This window comes from Montipora capricornis, chromosome 2 (assembly GCF_036669925.1).
Source record: "Montipora capricornis isolate CH-2021 chromosome 2, ASM3666992v2, whole genome shotgun sequence".
Classification (NCBI taxonomy): Eukaryota; Metazoa; Cnidaria; class Anthozoa; order Scleractinia; family Acroporidae; genus Montipora; species Montipora capricornis.
In genome coordinates, this window is record NC_090884.1 from 13,726,880 (window position 1) to 13,746,240 (window position 19,361).

At 39.7% G+C, this 19,361-nt stretch overlaps 1 protein-coding gene across 1 annotated transcript; it reads left to right on the forward strand.

Moving 5' to 3' along the window:
• Positions 1–5,746: 5,746 nt before the first annotated feature.
• On the forward strand, positions 5,747–17,993 carry LOC138038899 (uncharacterized). Its single transcript, XM_068884978.1, has 10 exons — positions 5,747–6,362; positions 9,976–10,148; positions 10,700–11,006; positions 11,825–11,896; positions 11,992–12,045; positions 12,378–12,683; positions 13,380–13,718; positions 14,062–14,225; positions 14,905–14,989; positions 15,670–17,993. Exons 1-10 carry the CDS (start codon positions 6,224–6,226, stop codon positions 15,867–15,869), a joined length of 1,839 nt encoding a protein of 612 aa, XP_068741079.1. The 5' UTR covers positions 5,747–6,223; the 3' UTR covers positions 15,870–17,993.
• The last annotated feature ends 1,368 nt before the right edge of the window (positions 17,994–19,361 follow it).

Below are 19,361 nucleotides of genomic sequence, written 5' to 3' on the forward strand. Positions count from 1 at the left end.
TTAAGTGGCTTTGTGTTGTTTTCACCGTTTCTTGTACTACGAGTCGATTTTTCCGTCGCATTGTTGCTGCGACTAGCAGTATTCGTTCTGGTTGGAGACCTTTTTAGAATCGCCCACGGCCGTGACAAACACAAGTTTTAGAAGTTATGTAAAGCTAAATGGTACATGATAAACCGACATTTAGTGAGGGGGAAAAACTGATTTGGACTGGAAAACCCGCAGAATACCGCAGGTTATTCATATTTTTCCAGTGTAACTTCTTTGCAGCATTCGCTTGGCTGGGACACTCACGAAATCCGTCGGTATCTAAGTGCCGCTACCATAATGTATGAAGCCGTGCACAATCAGACTCGCTTATGGAAGCAATCGCTCCAACCACCCTCATAAGTTCAGACATATCTTTGCCCGCACTAATGCATATAAGTTCTCTTTTTTCCCTTCCTCCCCCCCCTGGAATAGCCTGCGAACGCAGACGTATTTCCGTCGGTCGTTTCCTTCTCGGGTTAATTAAATATGTGTACGAAGGTTCGAGTCCTGCGATTCCAGATTTTAAAAAAAATATGTTCATTTCCTATGATCCCTATCAAGCTTTCAGTGTCCAAAATAAACGATAATACTTCACTTGGAAGAAATTGATAATTAAGAACAATCCTTCAATTGAAGAAGAGACTTGGTTGCCTTTTGAACAACTGGGGGGGTCCTGAAAAATAGAGATTCGAACCCATGACCTCTTTGATGCCGGTGCTAGAGCACTGCACCGACATCGAAGAGGTCCTGGGTTCGAATCACGTTGAACCCGCCTGGATTTTTCAGTTGTCTACAAGAGAGAATTGCTGAAATTGTCCACTTAACTGCATGAATCGTAACAGGCCCCACTTCTTCAAAAGGTGGATATACACCGGATAAATCACTATCCATTGGATAACGCAATTGGTTTCGCTGTGACTTATGGCTTATGGCTATCCATCGTTTGAACAGCTGGGGCCAGAAAGATAAGAGCGTCGGCTTTTAGACAATGCAATTGAGATTAAGTGTAGTATTTGCGGAAATTTTACTTTGCTTCAGTGCTGTAGTGACTTCCTTACGTCCTCACTTCCTGGAACGATCGCCCCGCATGTTTGTTAAAGCAACTGGATAACATCGCTGATAGTATTTCCTTGGTCCCTTTCCTGATAAATGTTCAATCGTTGATACGATGATTTTTAAAGTCTCGACCGTTCCATGCCTGCTGGCCTTGTGTTTGCACTTCAATTTCCACCCGATAACATTTTGAGAAAAGCGAATCACAAAAACATTACTAGCATTTGCGTGCATCCTTGAAGCGTGACGAATTTTACGTAAAGTTTTACTTTTAAAACGTTAACGGTTTGTCAGGTCGTGTGACACTTTTAACCAATGAAACGTTGGCAGTGAAAATTGACCACGTTTTTAACGGTATACCAGCACTCGGTTTTGTTCACGTGCTCTTCCAGTTTTCAGGTTTTCCGTGAGACCGGAGTTATAAACATCCATCTCCCGTGAGTTTCCAAAGACACGAAATATGGAATTTGATATACTTTACCAAGAGGAGATACGTGATTCAGCAACTACTATTAAAAAAAAAAATACGTGAAACCGAAGTGAAACTTGAAAGAGCGGGAAGGAAGTATTTCTACGTCTAGGGCATTCTGCGTACACACGCTCTTCCGTGTTTCAAGGAGCATTTAAAATCTTGATTTCAAGCGACTCCTGGGCGGTAATTTACTTCATTCCAAACTTATTCCTGATTTGACGTCACAATCTACTTTGCATGCATGTTTACAAAGAGTTAATGCAATGTAAACTGATCAGCTTGTGACGTCAAATCATAAATAGACCCACTCCCCTTCTGACTGGGTCGTGAACAGTAGATGCTTGGTTTTTCGCAAGTTTTAAAGCCTATAAAAAGGCAGCATTTGTTAGAAAAATGCGTTTCGAACAGGTGCAAAGATTCATTTTAGCGAAAAAAATATTTTGGGGTTACAGGCACTTTAAGTCAAAGCACCCATTTTAAAGCGGTTGGCTTTAGGGATAACAAAGCTTCTTGTCAGAGATTTGAAACGAAGCCCGTGGCTGAAAAGCAGAAATGACGTAGAAAGGAGAACCTGGCAAACCTCTTCCCGTATATTCTCTAACTGAGAGAGGGTGATTGCGCTTTCGTAATTCCTCGATTCGAAATTTTCTCTTCTCTTCGCTCTTTAGTGAAAACATCTGTCATGGTAGCCATGCTACATCGAAGTATAGCTGGTGGAGGTTCTAAAACCCGTAAGAACGGAGTGAGTCTTCATGATGGCCTGACGATCTATGCCAGAATGTGGACAAATGTCAAAAAAACACGGCTGACTTTCATTATCATACGAATTCAAGTAGACTTTGTAGTGCTCATTTCACTGAAAATTGCTAAGATTGATATCGCTGAGTCTTTAAGTTTGAAGATGAAAAATTCAATTAAAGCCAATGCCTTTCCAACAATCTTTAAAATTGGTCTTCCTCAAACTAAAACTCAACAAGAGACGGTGACGACGACACCGGTAATAAGTTATTGTTTAAAGTTGCAGATAGCGATCCTGCACTTAAACGAGAACAGCAATCGAGAAAACGCCGCACTTAACGATGGTTCTGAAAGAGTCAACAAAGGAGAGCACTCGGTCAAAAAGGCTTTAGTCAAATGCACCTGCAGTAAGTATATTTTCTCCCCGTTCATTGTCGCCAGACTATAATTGCCCTGACTAGCCTAGTGCAGTCAGCACAATAAAATCACGATTTTAAAAAAGTGATACCTTTCTCGCCGATTGACTGATTTAATTCGCTCTCTGCGCGGAACATTTCGTATGACACACTTTGTAAACCAGGGCAAATACACATTAGACGTTATCATTTTATTTATTACATTTTGGAATTAACCCACGCATGTAACGAGGTAACAACTTTACAATGATGATGAATGTTTGAATGCAAGATAACTGTGAATACTCTAAATTCAACATAGCATCTTTAAGGGTTATGTTGATAAAAAACAAAGCAAAGCGAAATCCTTCAAAAGAAAAGTTCTCTTCAATGCCTGGGGGATGGAAGTGTGCTCGAATACAGCAAACCGCACAAGATCGAAGGACAAGTCTAACCTAACCTCTCGTCCCAAAATACCCCAGCACCACCTTGCCGGATGCCTATAAGCTATGTGACAGTTTCGCTTATTTTCTGGGCCATCATAGGAGTTATGGTACTGCTGTTTGTACTGGTACCAAGCTGTCTGCAGTACCCAGCAGTTCAAGCAGACAGCATTGAAACCCGGTGGGTTCTTCTTGTTCGACCGCTTCGTTGTTTTTGGCAACAATACACGGTTACTTTCGGGTAACAGATGCACTCTTCGACACGTACTGACTTGACTTGACGACTTCGACTGTTAATCGGTCTCAATCGGTTTATGTTTGTTCCGATGGCGCACATCTTCAAACATACATTTAAAACTGAGATAAATACATCTTTTCCGTTACAAGAAAGCTTTATTTCTGGTTTTAGTCCACCGACACAATCAACAATAACTCCGTACGTCCTCGGTTTGGAATACAACATTCGCTACAAATTGCAAATTGATCGCTCGCAAGTGTATTTGTAGTCGCTCGTATTGTCCTATTTCAGAATCATTGACTGAGAATGGTTCGTAACCGAGCTTCCATCACTGTCGTACGGCTCAAATATTAAGTAAGGCTGTGCTCCTTCACAATCGGTAAATGAAGGTCTATCGGCACCTTTGTCACTACTATCATCGGAACAAGAACACAAGATAACACAATTTTCGCGATCGAATCCTCAGTTTTACAGTGAAGTGAACAACACACTCGAGAAAGGTTCTTCTTCACATCATCAATCACATGTTTTCAGAAATGTCGTTTTCACTTCCAGTGCTCCAGTAGGGGATATTTTCGTCGTTTCTCGGCGATTTTAAGACTTTTCTAGTTTTTGTTTTCATGTATTTTATCTTTTTTCCGTAATTATGATGTTAAAACTACCTTTTGAGCAAACGTTGCTATGAGGTGTAGAGTATCCCTTTAATTAGAGCCTTAGTGTAGACTTGCTGGAGTCACTTTCATTGAACAACAAAATGAGAGTGGGTTTACAAGAGGCCAAACGTTCCACTTCCCACACTATTTGATTATTCATTATTTGTTTGTTTTAAGTCTTCCGTCAAATTTCTTAGAAATACAGGATATAATTCCAAAGAAAGCACCATCACCTTGTCTCTTATTGTAGGCGGACATCTCTACCATGTTCATACTGACGCCCCGAAATGATCGAAATATAGTAAGCTCCGTCCATTTTCCCGGCTACAAATTCTATATTCTTACATATACTTCTGAATACTTCCACGAATACTTCTTTGTCTCCTGAGGGTGTACGCTTCACCACTTTAAGGGCTGGCTTTAATCGTTCGTCAGGAAATAAGTTTAAAATCAACGTGCCACATCGGAGTGCGGGCACTGCATGAAGGAGGGAATCATTGTCGCGTCTGTAGCTACATTAGGGACTTTAAGATCTGCGACGCGACGGTAACGAAAACGTCATTCAAAATTGCAAGTTCAGGTTTATTAATCTTTTTCGTCGTTATGTCGGCTTGTCTAACTTCTAAAAACTAGTGTAACTCCCCAGGAACTGAATTAGGGGGTGCGGTATTGAATCTACGACAGAAAACTCAAATTCGCTGCCTTTTGTTCACGTTCTCCGTAAAACTTGAGAATTGGTCATTTCACGTCGTAGATTTGCCGAAAACGTGAAAGAAAGGTACAAAAATGAAAAATGCACGTGCACAGCGTGCAAAACTATTGTTTTGTCATTAAATATGCAAAATTTGGGACGTTTTCGTTGCCGTCGCGTCATAGATCTTAAAACACAGGTCACATTTTTGAAAGTAACCTTAGGCCTAGGGTCAGCCAAATCATTAAAGTGAGGGTTTTGGTTACTTTCCAAAACGTAAAACAATGACCTGCAACGAGAGTGACCTGTGGATTGTAACCTGTGTTTCAGACCCGCCGGGCAGCAAGAATTAGTTATGATATTTCTTTGTCTTTCAGAATTTTTCAAACGTTTTCTTTCGGTGCCCTCGCAGATATTTGTGCGAGAAACTCTGAGATGAACTTGCCATGTCATTTTATTTTAATACCTCCAAACGTGCCAATTGCACAACCAGCCACGATTGAAGAAGTATGAAAAGAAAGGACAAGATAAATTGGACTGAACTTTTAAACGGCACGATGTATACATAGAGGTATTTTTTTGGTCTGATTTTCAAGTGTAGTATCAATTTTCGTTAAGATGATCCCAGAAACCATCAGTTTGCGAAATGCACGTCTGTACGAATGCGGTCGAAGACGCGTGATTTGAGTCACTGGCGTGAATCACGTTCAGTTTATCCGGGACATTGACAGGCGTCATATATAAAATTAGCTCTTCTTATTTTGTCTCCACTCCCCCAAACGAAATTGTTCATTTTATTGTGACTTGTTCATTTTATTGCATTTTGTCTCTAGCGTGCTAAGAATATCCATTAATTGTATACTAATTTTACTCATTCAATTATTGTTTAATTTAACTCTCCGGAACAAAAGCCAAAACATCTGTAAAGCCGCCTTTTGCTGCACGGAAACCATAAATGGGTTTTTTGCGTCACGTCGAATTTGCTCATCAGTTGCTATGGTTTGCAAACGTAGCTCCATCTCCGGGGATATTTGGTGAAACGAACAGTATATTGCAACACATCATTGCTTCGTTACTTTAATTCACTTACTCTCCGTTGGGAAACAAGTTCTGTTAATGTTGTGGAATCGCATGCAAATTTCCTTGCTTTTGACCGGAAGTTTTACGGTTGGATGACCACGTTGCGATAATTGAGAGCAAGATACATACATACAAACATACATACATACGGAATTTCACGGAATTTATCACACGTATTACCTGTGCGACGATCAACATCTTCTGAGAAAACGAGTCTCAAAGCGTACTGACTTGTAATCAAGTGTGACACAAGTTTGCAAAAGGGAAAAAAGCTTTGTCAAGGATCTCTGATAATACACAACTTCAGTGAGTAAAGGAGACGAGGTGACAGTTTGTTGGTAACTGGATCTGGAGATAATATTTTTTGCACCATTCCATTCTTATTTCGGAACAACTGAATTCAACATTTATTTAACTGCATCTTTGCTGAATAATGAGCAGTGTGGAATTGTCTGGTCCTTATGAAAATGAAATGCTAAATATTAACGGCAACCCCATAACTTTGGATGACATACTGGAGGACACAAGTTTCTACGTCAACTCGAGCTTGTTTCCGATGCCGAAAGATCCAGGTACGTGAGTCGACTTAGACAATAAATTACTGCAAGGTAGTGGTTACTAAATTAAAACTTGACTGTTTTCATTGTGATGGCAAATGATTGTGTGCAAATAACAATGAAAACAGCGTGGCACAATTTGTTTAACCAATACACTACTATTTTCGGCGTAGGTGTTCATCAATTTCTTGCAAACTCTTGACTCAAGTTTTTTACATTCTCTGGGCTTGCGCCAGAGTTTCGGAAACTTTCCGCGGTAAGATGGTAATTGTCTTTCGTGTCATCAGCCTTAACACTTTATTGTGAAAAAGGGCAATCTGTCATTGTCCGCTGAGAGATTGCGCCATCGAATTTTAATGATTTCCTACAGATGTAGTAATAACTATATATCAAGTAATTTTCATGTCGACGTCTTTAACGCAAACTTTCCAAGTCAAGATTTGGGCTTTTATCGATGTAAAGCTTAACATTTTCTTGTGGGTAGCGAGTAGTGTCATGTCGTGTTGAAATGTTGCTAAGTATATTTATTATTTTATATTGAACTGAACTATGCCTAAAGCGATCGACTTGTAAACTCGCCGTGCGGAAACGGTTTGACAGAAATATCGCAATACATAACCGAAAAGTTGATCTTTTTCTTTGTATGATTAGTGTTGAATCATTCGGATTATTGTTTGCTGACTCACCGTTCTATAAATGACTTCGTGAAATCACGAGTCGCTTAACGTGTATTCGTCCAGTATTTGGATTTGCATTTTTTAAGAAGCCTTTTTCAGCATGTATGCCAACAGAAGAGCGGGCAGTATTGGCAATTTTCAACTAGAATATACCTTCCGAATTTTGGTACTTAGATTTCATTGTTCTTTGTCAGGAAGTCATGAGCATTCTGTGATGATCTTCAGATCAAGTCACAATCCGGTCTCAATGTCACGTGCAATAAAACTCATATCGCAATCACAAATTCAAACGGTATTTCATCAAGAAACTTCATTGGTTGACCATAACTAAATATGAACTGTATCAAAGTCATTTTTCACACCGGAAATTCAGTCTTTAGACTAAGCATATCACTAATGAGATTAAGATGGAATTTGCTTGCAGCTGCAAGGAGAAAAAAGTATGGGTTCACTGCCTATGCTATCGTGAAGGCGTACCATATTTTTGCAACATTTCTTTGAAGGTTTTCGAAATGTGTGTGGTGGGAAGTCAGTCTCTTGTCCTGAACTTTCAAGAATGTAAAAGGCTGGTCACACCAAAATGCAGACTACAGACCAGGGGTAAAATATGGTGTTACCCTCACTATTATTGAGAGCTAACAGTAAACAGGCTAACCTGAATGTTATTTAGGTCTAATCAGGCTAACCGAACGTTATTTAGGCCTAATTCAGGCTAACTGAATTTTCATTTTACAGACGGTCTGCACAGTCTGCAGTCTGCGTTTTTCAGTGTCCGGTAAAAGGCAGACATAGTGGATACGACCAGTTGCGAAGAACATAAAAGACCTTATTCCAGTGTAGGACCAATGCAAGTAGTTCTTGGTCAACCTTCATTCGTGTTCTTTGATGTGAAATATATTGACCTCATATTTGTTCGTGTAGACTGCAATATGAAAACAAATCAGGTTTACATATTTTAAGTTACAGATAACTTGATGCAGGTGACCATTTCCTGCTGGATAAAAACTGCTAAACGATTAGTAGTTTCCAAAAATTCTCTATCAATAAAATTTCTTGAAATTGAAATTGTTATCTAATAAAGGTAGTGAGCCATTTGGTTATCAGTTTAGCTCCTTGATTTATGAACTATTTCACGTCACAAATACTGACGTCAAAGGGATAACCCTTGTCAGCTGTTATATTTGTCACAAGCCTCCTTCTTCAAGTGCCACTACAAGAACTTATATTCTGCAGTTAACCCCAAAATTCTGTTCAGTGGTCAAAAATCGTTGTCACAAAATGATTTTGCTTTGATTTATCTGTACTGAATATTCAAATTTCGGAATGATTTCTCATAGCTTTTTTTAGACAAAATGCCACGTCTAATCCTGCATTTTCTAACAGTACTTTAACTGAAAACGTTTGGAAAGAAAAATGATGTGGGACTGATATTATCAGGGATCATATTATCTGATCTTTACTGTGAAAAACCAAGTTTATAGCAACCTTGATTTGTTTACGATTGTTAAAGTCATGGTCCACTATGATGTACATTGTAATTGCTCATTTGTTTATTGCAAGTATTATTAGTGATCATGTGATCTTGGAAAGTTGATTGGAAAACTCTGTCTTGTAACCAAATCTGAAGGTCGCTTTTGCCACTGTTTGTTTACACTTAAATTATTCAACTGTTGGTCACTTTGTCTGTTTCAAGTATGAGACGAAAACGTTTCCTTCATTTGAGCCGGCTACGTCGTACGACCTCTTGTTACGCAATTTAGGATCGGCGACAATCTAGTCGGATGTGATTCGACATAGATGAACCCAATCCTGGTCATGTTATTGATTTATAGATTGATCAGTGGTATCAGTTTTAGTGCTGATTACAAGTTAAGCGGATTTTTAAAGACACTATCCCTTTCTTAAATTCTTTACCTTTTATAGGGATGTGAAGACAGTCAATACAACAAATAAAGCACATCACAGCGGGAACATTTTTTTTTTCATGAGAGGGTTTTGGAGTACTTGCACTTTAAACGCACAATTCTATTATTAAATGTAATTAGTACTTCTTACTGAAAATGGCAGGATGGGTTACAGTGAACTTTATTTTAGTGTCAAGTGAATTTAGTGCTTTGGCACCAAATGGGGACGACGTACCGAAATCAAATCAAACAACTTAGAGTGAGTTTCAATTGAGTGTCGTAAAACCAAAACCAAATTACATGTAATTACTGTGGCCAATCAGAAAGGATGGAGACAATCAGTAAACCCAATTAAAACTCGAATTAATTGCACATAGCAGACATAAAGCGCGGGAAAATGTGCACGCACGAGCCGCGATTGGTTTTGGTTTCACTTGTGATTGGTTGAATAAGTGGCGCGAGAATTTTGAACCAATCACGGAGCGAAGCAATGTAAAACCAAAGTAATTCGCTAATTACTTTCGACACTCAATTGAAAACCGCTCTATATCAAATCATAGGTTTGGTTTTGGAGGAGAAGGGAAACCGGAATACCGGGAGAAAAACCTCGTGGAACAGAGTAGAGAACCACGTATGGCGCCAAGTTTGTGAATCGAACCCAGGCGACAATGGTGGCAGGCGAGCGCTCTCACCACTGCGCGTTCCTTGTTCCCTGCCACTATCCTTTTACTCAAGTAAACATTAGAGATTAAGTCACTGTTTAATGTTGACAACCCAAAAACTGACCGAAAAATGTGTTTACTATTTGACTCTTTTCCAATGCAGTTCCAGAAAAGGGGATGACCTTGGAAGCCATTCGAAATGCAAACGAAAGTTTGCTATTGTCCCGATCTCAAATGCAGGCTATCTTACTCTCAAAGTTTGCTTGTTGGCTTTCATCAATGACGTGCAGTTTTGTAGCGTCGATGTTGTGATGTTGCTTGCCAATGTTTTGAAATTGTCCGAAGTTGGTAAGTTTATAAATTTCCTTTCCTTTTTCATTGCTAGCGTTTCCTATTCTGGATCTCCCTTACCCTGCAGAGGACACCAAGGCAAATGTGACTGTTTTGGATTTAAAAGATGTCTATGAGAAAGGACAAAGTCGACGAAAAGCTAACTCGGAACAGCGATTGTTGAATGCAGATGTTCATCTTACGGCAACTGCACAAAAGCAAATCCAGGTCAGTGTTAACACTTACGCTCATGTAATTCAACTGAAAGAAAACAGATGGGAGTTGAAAGTTTCTCCGCCGCGCAAAATTACGCATGAAGGCTCCGATTCGAAACTTTGATCTATAGCTACTTGTAGATGTACTCTCGATGGTTTATACAAATCCCTTGTTTTCAGCACATCTGAATTTTCAATAGAAAGTCACTTCGTCCACATTTCTAATCACAGCTAGCTTTGATTGCATTCCTTAGACCACACTAAGATATAGGAAGCGAGGAAGACATGGAAAGCAAACATTTTATGCGTGGTTATAGTCAACAGAACCCTAGTCCCAATGCTTCAGCGCAAAATTTCAACATTTCAAATTTCATTGTCGCTAATTGGTCCCCACAAGTGCTCCCTGGGTCCAGTATGAAATGCCCAAAATGCCAAGGATGATGATCGTGAGAACGAAACCCGGCACTGCCTCATCAAGGCGCTAGTTTCTAAGCAGCAATGAACTTTTCTTTTTTCTTGTTTTTGCAATTTTTTTGGTACCTAAAGGAAAACTTTTATCCGCAGGGTATCTGTGCTTATGTGGAAAGATGCCCAGAGGCAGCCAGAATTCTCCAGGACTTGAACGGTCGTGTTCCTTTAGATGTAGTGTACAGCAAAAAAGACCCATTCGAGCCTCACTTTTCAGTCAACCTGGATTCAGTTTACATGTCTCACAAAGGAATCAAAGTGTACGAACTTTCTCGCGTTAAAGGCGAAGAGAGGAACATTTTCCGTTTAATCGTTGTTCTTCATTTTCCGGATGGAACCACGAAAGAATTTACGAGCAAGCAATTTCAGGTGCAGAGCAAAAAGAACCCAAAGACAGGCCTAGGTTTGTGATGCAATAGCCATGCTACCAGCAATGCCATGAAAGGCTTATGTTCTTTTCTGCTGGAATCAAATTACACGCATTTTTACTTATAACCTTAAATTTCACTCGAAATGAATAATCAGTCGGCAAACTTAGAACCTGCCGTCCGGTCAGATTATTCAGTTCTTAGTTGCTTTTCAGTTGTCTAATTTCCCTTTTTAGAGTTTTGTCCTATTACCTAAGCACTTATAAAACTCCACATTCGCTTGAAACACATTACGTTACAGACAACTTGTACTTCAGAAATTCCTTTGTCCCTTTTGCTCGAAACGTGACTGAAACTTAGTGCCCTTTGAAACGCGCATAATAATATTTACTTGTTCGCGTTGGCGTAGTTCCGGATTCATCCTTGATCAATGAACGAAGTTAGGAGCTCAATTAAACGTGATTTGAGTGCTATTGTCAAGGACCCAAGAATTTTCCTGTGCATACCACAAATGAAGGATAGACCGGTCAAACCTGTTGTACTTGACAGGAAGACTTGAAAGTATTTGGACATTATGCGTGCACGTGCGGGGACTGCCGTATTGCTTAAACCAGAAATTTTACGTGCCCTCTCAGAAAAATAATGTCTCTTGTGGAGACAAATAATACGTCTCGACAAACTGTTCACTTTAGTTCGTCTTCGAAGGCGCACTAAACTGGATAGTCCGTTCAGACGAATTATGCGTCTTGTGCCGTCCTTATACGAGACAAATGTAAGAGACGCAGAAAAACGCAGAAAAACTGTTTGCCAAAGTTCGGGCATTAGCTAATACTTCTGTCTCTTGTCTTCTCAGAGGAAGATTGTGGTAGTGATCATGGCTACTGTGGCACGCCAAGTCCACAACACAAACGAAAAAGACCGAAAAGTAAGTTCTAGACTTTCATCCACAATTTAGCGATTCAAACATTTCCTGGACCAATCTTTTGCGGTCTTTTAACTATCACGTTTTGTTATTTTAAGTTGAGGGGTCAAGTCCATTGGGTAGCCTCAGCAGTGACCTCAATTGCGACAATAGTAAGTACTTTTGTATTATTCCTCCTTGCGTAAATGCTCGGACTGGAGGAAGGTGAAATAATCCATGAAAATGAACCAAAGGCTCATCGGCCTCGTCGCGGCTCTATGAAGATTATAGAAAGCAAGACTGGCCATTAATGATGATGATGTTGAACTGATTTTCATGATTATTGATCTAAGATAATACACTTAATATTAGCATAGATTTTAACTACCATCACTTTAGCTCAAATCTCGTTTGCTTTGTGTTGCTATTTCTCTTCACAGATAGTAGGATTCAAACGAAATTTGCGGTGTCAGCATATTAAAAAAAATTATGTTGATTTTATCAGGTATTAACGTCTCTGAAGTAATCACGGATCGTCTCGAAGCTAAGTCTGCCTTCGTTCATCAGCTGCAAGTTGACAAACCAATTGTGACACAGAGGGGAGACATTGCATATCACTTTCCACTGAACAAGTCAGCTCACGATGGCGCTCTTGAAGAGGGCGATGTCATCGGGTTTTTCGGGGAACCACACGAGAAAAGCCACATTGAGAAGTTAACGCATTTTAATGCCTCTAGAGCCAAAATGGCAGGTGTTATAAGTAGGTCAGCATATCTGGAGGCCAAGACACCTGCTGAAGATGAAGCTAAAGGTAAATTTGAAGATGTGACTGAAAAAGTCTGTTTGTGCAAACCGATGCTTGACAACAATGATCAAATTTCGTGTTTCTTGGCTCGTGAAGACAATTAATTCTTTTGTATCGTGTCATGGCCTCATACATTCCTCTTCTGGTCCACACAATCGCTAATGGCTTAGGCAGCGTTTACACGAACGTGGTTTCATTTGTAACCGTATTGTTTTCGATGAGGTTACACCATCTGTTTACACGATACCGACGGAGACAGTTACCGAAACCGTGTCGATTTGCAACCCCCTCCAAAAGTAGAGCGTTTCCAAAACGATGCGGTTTCATCTGTCGTGTAAACAGCGAAACCGCCTCGATTTGAATACGTTTACTATTTTGGCAGGAAATTTGCATTGTTCGATTCAAAATGGTGAATGTAGCACGTGGTTCGCTTATATAAGAGTTCGCTTATACCACCACGACTTGGATTTTCTGGCGAAAACAGCTACATGTAAACACTTCCAAACCGCATCGCGTTTGACCCGGTGTCGAAGTCATGAAACCGTGTCGATGTGAATAAGTTGGTGTAATCCACTCGTCCATTTGCCAGCGTTACACTTAATCCAGTCATACTTGTTAGATAATTACCAACAGAGAACCTAACACAACTCCTCTAACTGATATAGTTTCGGCGTCTCAGTGTTTTCGCATTCCTATTTTCAGCTTCAAGCGATGTAGTATGCGTGATTGGCATGGTCAATGTTAAAGTTCTTGGTCCAGTTAAAAGCGGAGAACGAATATACGCTTCTTTAGAACACCCAGGAATTGCCATTCCTCAGAGCCGAGTGTGCGATGCTTTGTCCAGCGACGTGTTTCTGCTCGGTCAAACGCTTACAGGCAACGAGACAGAACCCACTGAAGTCAAACTGGTGCAGTCTTTTGTCTCGGTCATGTTGAGTATTTCCTCAAGTCATGTGAGTCGTGCTGTTGGGGATCTGCGGGAGCACATGAAAGAGGACTTAAAAACCGAAGTGAAACAGATTAAGAGAAAATGCGTCAGAGGTAACTGCGTTGTTGTCTTTTGACGATATGTGACTATGATTCCAATTGTTGAACATTTTCCAGACGAACAAAACGCGGCAAAGCCTTTTAAAATATTATTGGCCTTATAAACGGACAAAACCTTAGGAGCGCTAGTTTGATGCGTACTTTAATGAGACATCTTCAAATCGACATGTTAGATCACAAGAAACGTAACTTATGAAATAATTGTGAAAATTCCAGACTTTAAAATTATATACATTTCAGCCAGGAATGTTGGGGGTTTCGTTCGTTAAAAACGTTTCTCCCTTTATTCAACAACAAGACCAAATTTTCCTCACAAAAAAAGCATTTTTCTTTTTAGGAGTCGGTCGGTGGTTACTTGCTGGCCTCATCTTCGCTATATTGTTAGCAGTCTTGTTGTATCAACTATTTGCCCCCGGATCTGAGCTACGTTATTATAGATGTAGACAAGGTAGCATTGAAGGAAGTGAAATGTGGTTTACCTTTACTACAAGTGATAAGCAGGTTAGTATTGCTTCTTGGTTTTTCTTCAGGAACAGCACAGATTTTCTAAAGTTATATGAAAGTGACTAAATGAGACTGAAAATTTGCTGTCTTGTTAGTTAACCTCAGTTGAAAGATTGTCGTCCTGTTACAAATGATGACGGATGTTGAAGTTGGACTTTCTATTGTTATAGGTTTTAGGATAATTTTAAACTTGTTTTGTATCGTTTTGTTAATTTTGATTATATTTCATCTTGTTTTATGTGCTTCTCGCAATGTCAGGACTACAAAGTGATTAAATTAGTTCCGTAAAATTCTGCGCTTGCTCTCGTAGTAGGCAATTTGCACGATAGCGTCTTTGACTACAACTACCAGAATTCAGATTGTTTTTCTTTTTTTATTTGAATTTTTTGTTCCTAGTGGGGCAAAAAAGCAACCAATAGTTCTAATTAGCATGAGACAAGCAAAACCTGAAGGATTCTGCTACTTGGAGTCAAATGGCGTCATTATGCAAATCCTATTGTGTATAGATCATTTGATCGTGGAAGAATTTACCAAACCATCTCTGTCCATCAGGCTTTCTAGAAAGTGTCCCTAATGAATCAATAATTAAAATGGAAGAGTTTTTTTTAATATTCGAAAGCTATTGGAGAAAGAAAACGAACTCATTACTTATTTATTTATTTTTTTTGCTAATCAGATTCCTCGCGTTCATGGCATAGAGTTTACTTTCCACAAACTTAAGAAGAAAATGGACCTGAAGTTGGGCAAAATAAATTACACAGGTGACTCAACGAACTTACAGACAACTATGTTAATTTGGTTAACAGTTCTTCGACTCCCTGGCTGTCATGAACACCTGTGATAGAATTTCAAGTTTCTTTGGTATCGGCTTGGTGCAGTAACACTAGCACGAAAAGCTGGGACGGCACTCTTAAATCTCAGTATAAGGCTTATTGGGCACTGCTGCCACAAATTACAAGGGTGCCGTGCCTCGGTTTTAGAGTGCTAAGACAATAAAATTGTCGCTGTCCCAAAAGCTGTCCCACGGGCACCTCCTCTGTTAATCACAATCCTTTTCCGTGATTCCAACTAATTTTCGTCCGCTTAAAATTGTTCTGAAAAGGCTACCCGATATCGCCTACACCACCACAATATTCGCTCCATTTGAATAATAAAAGAGCCCGCCCACCTTGTGATATATGAAACACTGCCCTTACGGCAGTCTAAAATTTGCGTTTTACCAAAATGGAAGAAATTTGTTTGGTATTAGCTCGGTCATTTCAAGCATGTTAGCTACAGATATCAAGTAACGTTTTCAATAAAAAAGACAAATTAGAATAAAATCATTTTCACGCTTTTGTGACAAGCCATTTCCCGTTACCGCGATGCTCAATCGCTATTATCGATTACAACTGTCACTTGAGTACTATTTCTTTTAATTGGTGTATTTCTTGAAATTCAGATGCGCATTACTACCTCAATCTTGATCGATGTGCTTATGGCGGAATACGACCGGTGGGTTCGCCTTTGGATGGTAAAGAAATGGTTCGTGGAGCTGAAATTGTGGCTGTCAATCATAACTGTTCAATTGTTTATTATCATTCGGAGGAATGGACTCCATACAGTAGTGGTCGAGACATCATTTGCACAGCGCATCCCTGACAAAGAGCATATAATTTTGTTTTGCGCTGTCTCACAGACAAGGAGTTTATCCTTCCACGGGAAATTCATTGCCGATGGCAAGTTTGCCTTCTTTGCGGAACACAAGGAACCAGTCATTACGTTGATGTCCAGATTAGGACACCTGCTTGGTGTAAATATACTTACTGATAAACACTTGCGTTCAAAATCCTCCGCTCAGAACCTGATTTGAAGAACATCGTTTTTCTATTACTATTTACCATTTTGTTCAGAATTATAAATCTATGAGCCTATCTTAAACACCATTTGGAAGAGTAATTGGCTGTTGTTGTTTTGACAGTGTGGACGCCACCCGTCACGTTTCCAAAATATAAATTAGATTAGGCGTGCTACTTAAAAAAGTCGATATGCCTCTCGTCAATATATTTTCATGCACAAGGACCTGGTAACGAAGACTTCAAAAAGGGAATAGGAATGTTAAAAACCTTTTTCTTCGTAAGAAAGTACTTTTAAATACTCCATCGTTCAGTATGCCCTGATAGTTGAATAACGTTGTAATCTGTATTTTTAAATGATTCGAAAGGAATTGACGCGTCTTGTTTAAATCGCGGTCTCTGGGTCTTTTAGCGTTGACAAACCTTCGACGAAGGTGCCGAGGATTTTTACTCAAAAGAGCAAACAATTTATCACTATACTGGAATATATTGAATGGGGTGTTAATATCACATGATTCAGCAGAAGACAGTCAACTTCACTGAATATCTTGCATTTGGCTGTGACATCTCAAAATATATTTTATATGTTTGTAAGATATCTTGTTGAAAATTGTTAATGACCTTAAGTAAGCACCATTTTTATTAATTATTCATTCTTAATCTTGATGATATGATTTCGTACACATTCCATACGAAACTAGGGACCTCAGAATATAACGACTCTATCATCAAGTCTTTCGTTATTATTCAGTCTCGTTCACGTCCTACAATATGGACGAAGAATCCTAAAAATAAATTGATACGAGCGGTTTTGGAGTGAAAATAGAGAATGAAAGATTATCTGTTGCATGCTCACGCTGTCGTCAAAACCTCAAATTTAGGGACCTTAAGATCTACGACGACGACGTCGACGTTACCTCAAAATAGAACTTTGCTCTAGTAAAAGTCTTTCGCGATTATTCCATCTCGTTCACCTTGTACATTGTGGGAGAAGTGTGCTAAAAATAAATTGGTACGGGCGGTTTCAGACTGAAAATAGAGAATGAAAGATTTTCTGTTGCATGCTCACGTTGTCGTCAAAACCTAAGATTTGGTGATTTCTCGTCGTCGTCACACAGAGAACCGCAAAAATATGAGGTAAAATCCGTGCCGCACGTGCAGCACGATTATTTATGCTCTTTTAACCAATGATATCATTGTTTTGTGAAGTTTTCGTTGACGTCCCGTCGTAGATCTCTATTGGTGATTAATAATAAATAATTTCCCTATTGCTTTTATAAAATATTTCTTGAAGATAATTCGACAAATGAAGGAAACAAATGAAGGAAAATTCTTGATTGAAACAGATTTTCTTGATACACGCTCAGATTTCCTACCAGCCAATCAAACCGCACGTCTGACGGCATGTAACCAATCAAAATTCGTGTGATATCACAGCCGTGTTTCTCTCATCTAAACACAGCTATTGACCAATGAGAGTGCGCGTACTATCCTAATTATTTTATAAAACTCTTTACTACTTAATGCAATCAGACGGTTTACTTTAGTAGCAGATATATATACTTGAGTCGTTACTTGTTTACTAAACGATACAGTCAAGGGAAAGTGCTCATGAAAGTCGGCAACCAAAACACAGCACTTTCGTTTGGCCCACTCGGTTGCCAAGCATTGTTTTTGAGTAAGACCTGCTTTGTCAGCTGGAGCTGTAGAGATTCTGACTTTAATGGTGCAGAGTTCCCTTATACGCGATGCACGCCAGAAGATATAAACTCTCGTGCAAAAACATACCCGATGTAGAATACTATAATGAAGGGCAAGAGGGCTGGTCCTTTGAACACACGTAGAACCATTGAACATACAGAACAAGATTTCATGATTGCTATTGTGAAAAGTAGAAATAAAATTCAGAATAAATACTTACAAAAGGAAAGTTTTGTAATTCTTTGTATGCTATGAGGATAGAGGGTGCCGTTTTGTAAGATTAACTTTATGCAACTTTTGGCTCTCCGTGCTGCCTTTGTGAAGAGAGAGGACACAGACATCATGTTTTGGTTGGGAAGGTTTCGGTAAGTTGAAATGGCTTGCACTGGGTTAAATATTTTCCGATGTCCTTAATTGCCACCAATGCTGTGCTGTGTGTGTGCTCTGCCCGCAGGCAGGTCCTTCCTTATAGTTTTCGCTCCATAGCTTGTCTCTTTTGACTGATTCATATGAGCTGTCACTCCTTATTCTGTCCAGCGCTCCCAGGAGGCCTCCCTCCCCCCCTCTCCCCTCAATCACAAGAGGGAGAAGATGACCACCATGACGTAGTGTATGTCCCAGCCAGGCTCTCTGTCTCCTATGAATGATATTTACAATTGATCTTTCCTCACCGACACGTCGAATTACCTCATCATTACTCACTTTGTCAGACCAAGAGATGTTCCGGACTTTTCTCCAAAGCCACATCTCGCAGCTCTCCAACTTCCGTATATCTTCTTTTCTTCAAGGAGCACGACTCGGCTCCATACAACAGTGTGCTCCAGATGGCAGTTTTAATAATCCTCTTCTTAAGGTCGCAGCTGAATACTTTTGTCCGCAGTTCTTTCCTATTAGAGAAAACATTCTTTGTCCGAGCGATTCTCGATCTGATATCGTTCTTGCAGTACCCGCCCTGTGTAATCAGGCTCCCAAGATAATTGAAATGTGTCACTTGGGTTGATTGTTCACCTTCGAGGAAGATCGCAAAATCGTCGTCAGGCCTCTTACTGATTTTCATCACCTTTGTCGTCTTTAAGTTGATCTTCATACCATATTCTACTGTGGTTTCCTGCATTTTATCCATCATGTGCTGAAGACCTTTAACACTGGCTATGGAAATAGGGCCAATATGAGGGATTACCTCTCTTACCTTCATACTCTCTTGGGTAGACATTAGTCTTATCCTCTATTCTGCTAGTCAGCACGCGGAGAACAACTTTAGAGGAATGCGCTATTATAATAATTATAATTATGGTTCTGTGCTCTTCACATCTTGTGGTTTGTGGTTTCTTCCCAATAGATATAAGCACCAATTCTAGCCAGTCTTCCGGCCATACTCCAGTCTTGTATATAGGACAGCAAAGCTCTACAAATGCGTCAATTCAAACTGTGCCGATTGCTTTCCACATTTCAGCCGGAATTCCATCTATTCCCTCCGACTTGCCATCTGCTAGGTGGTTTATGGCCTTAACAATTTCTGTGGTAATAATGCTGTGGTAGAGGTTAAATTACATATATGACCTTGACGGCATTGTTGATGTATCGCAGGATTCCGAGA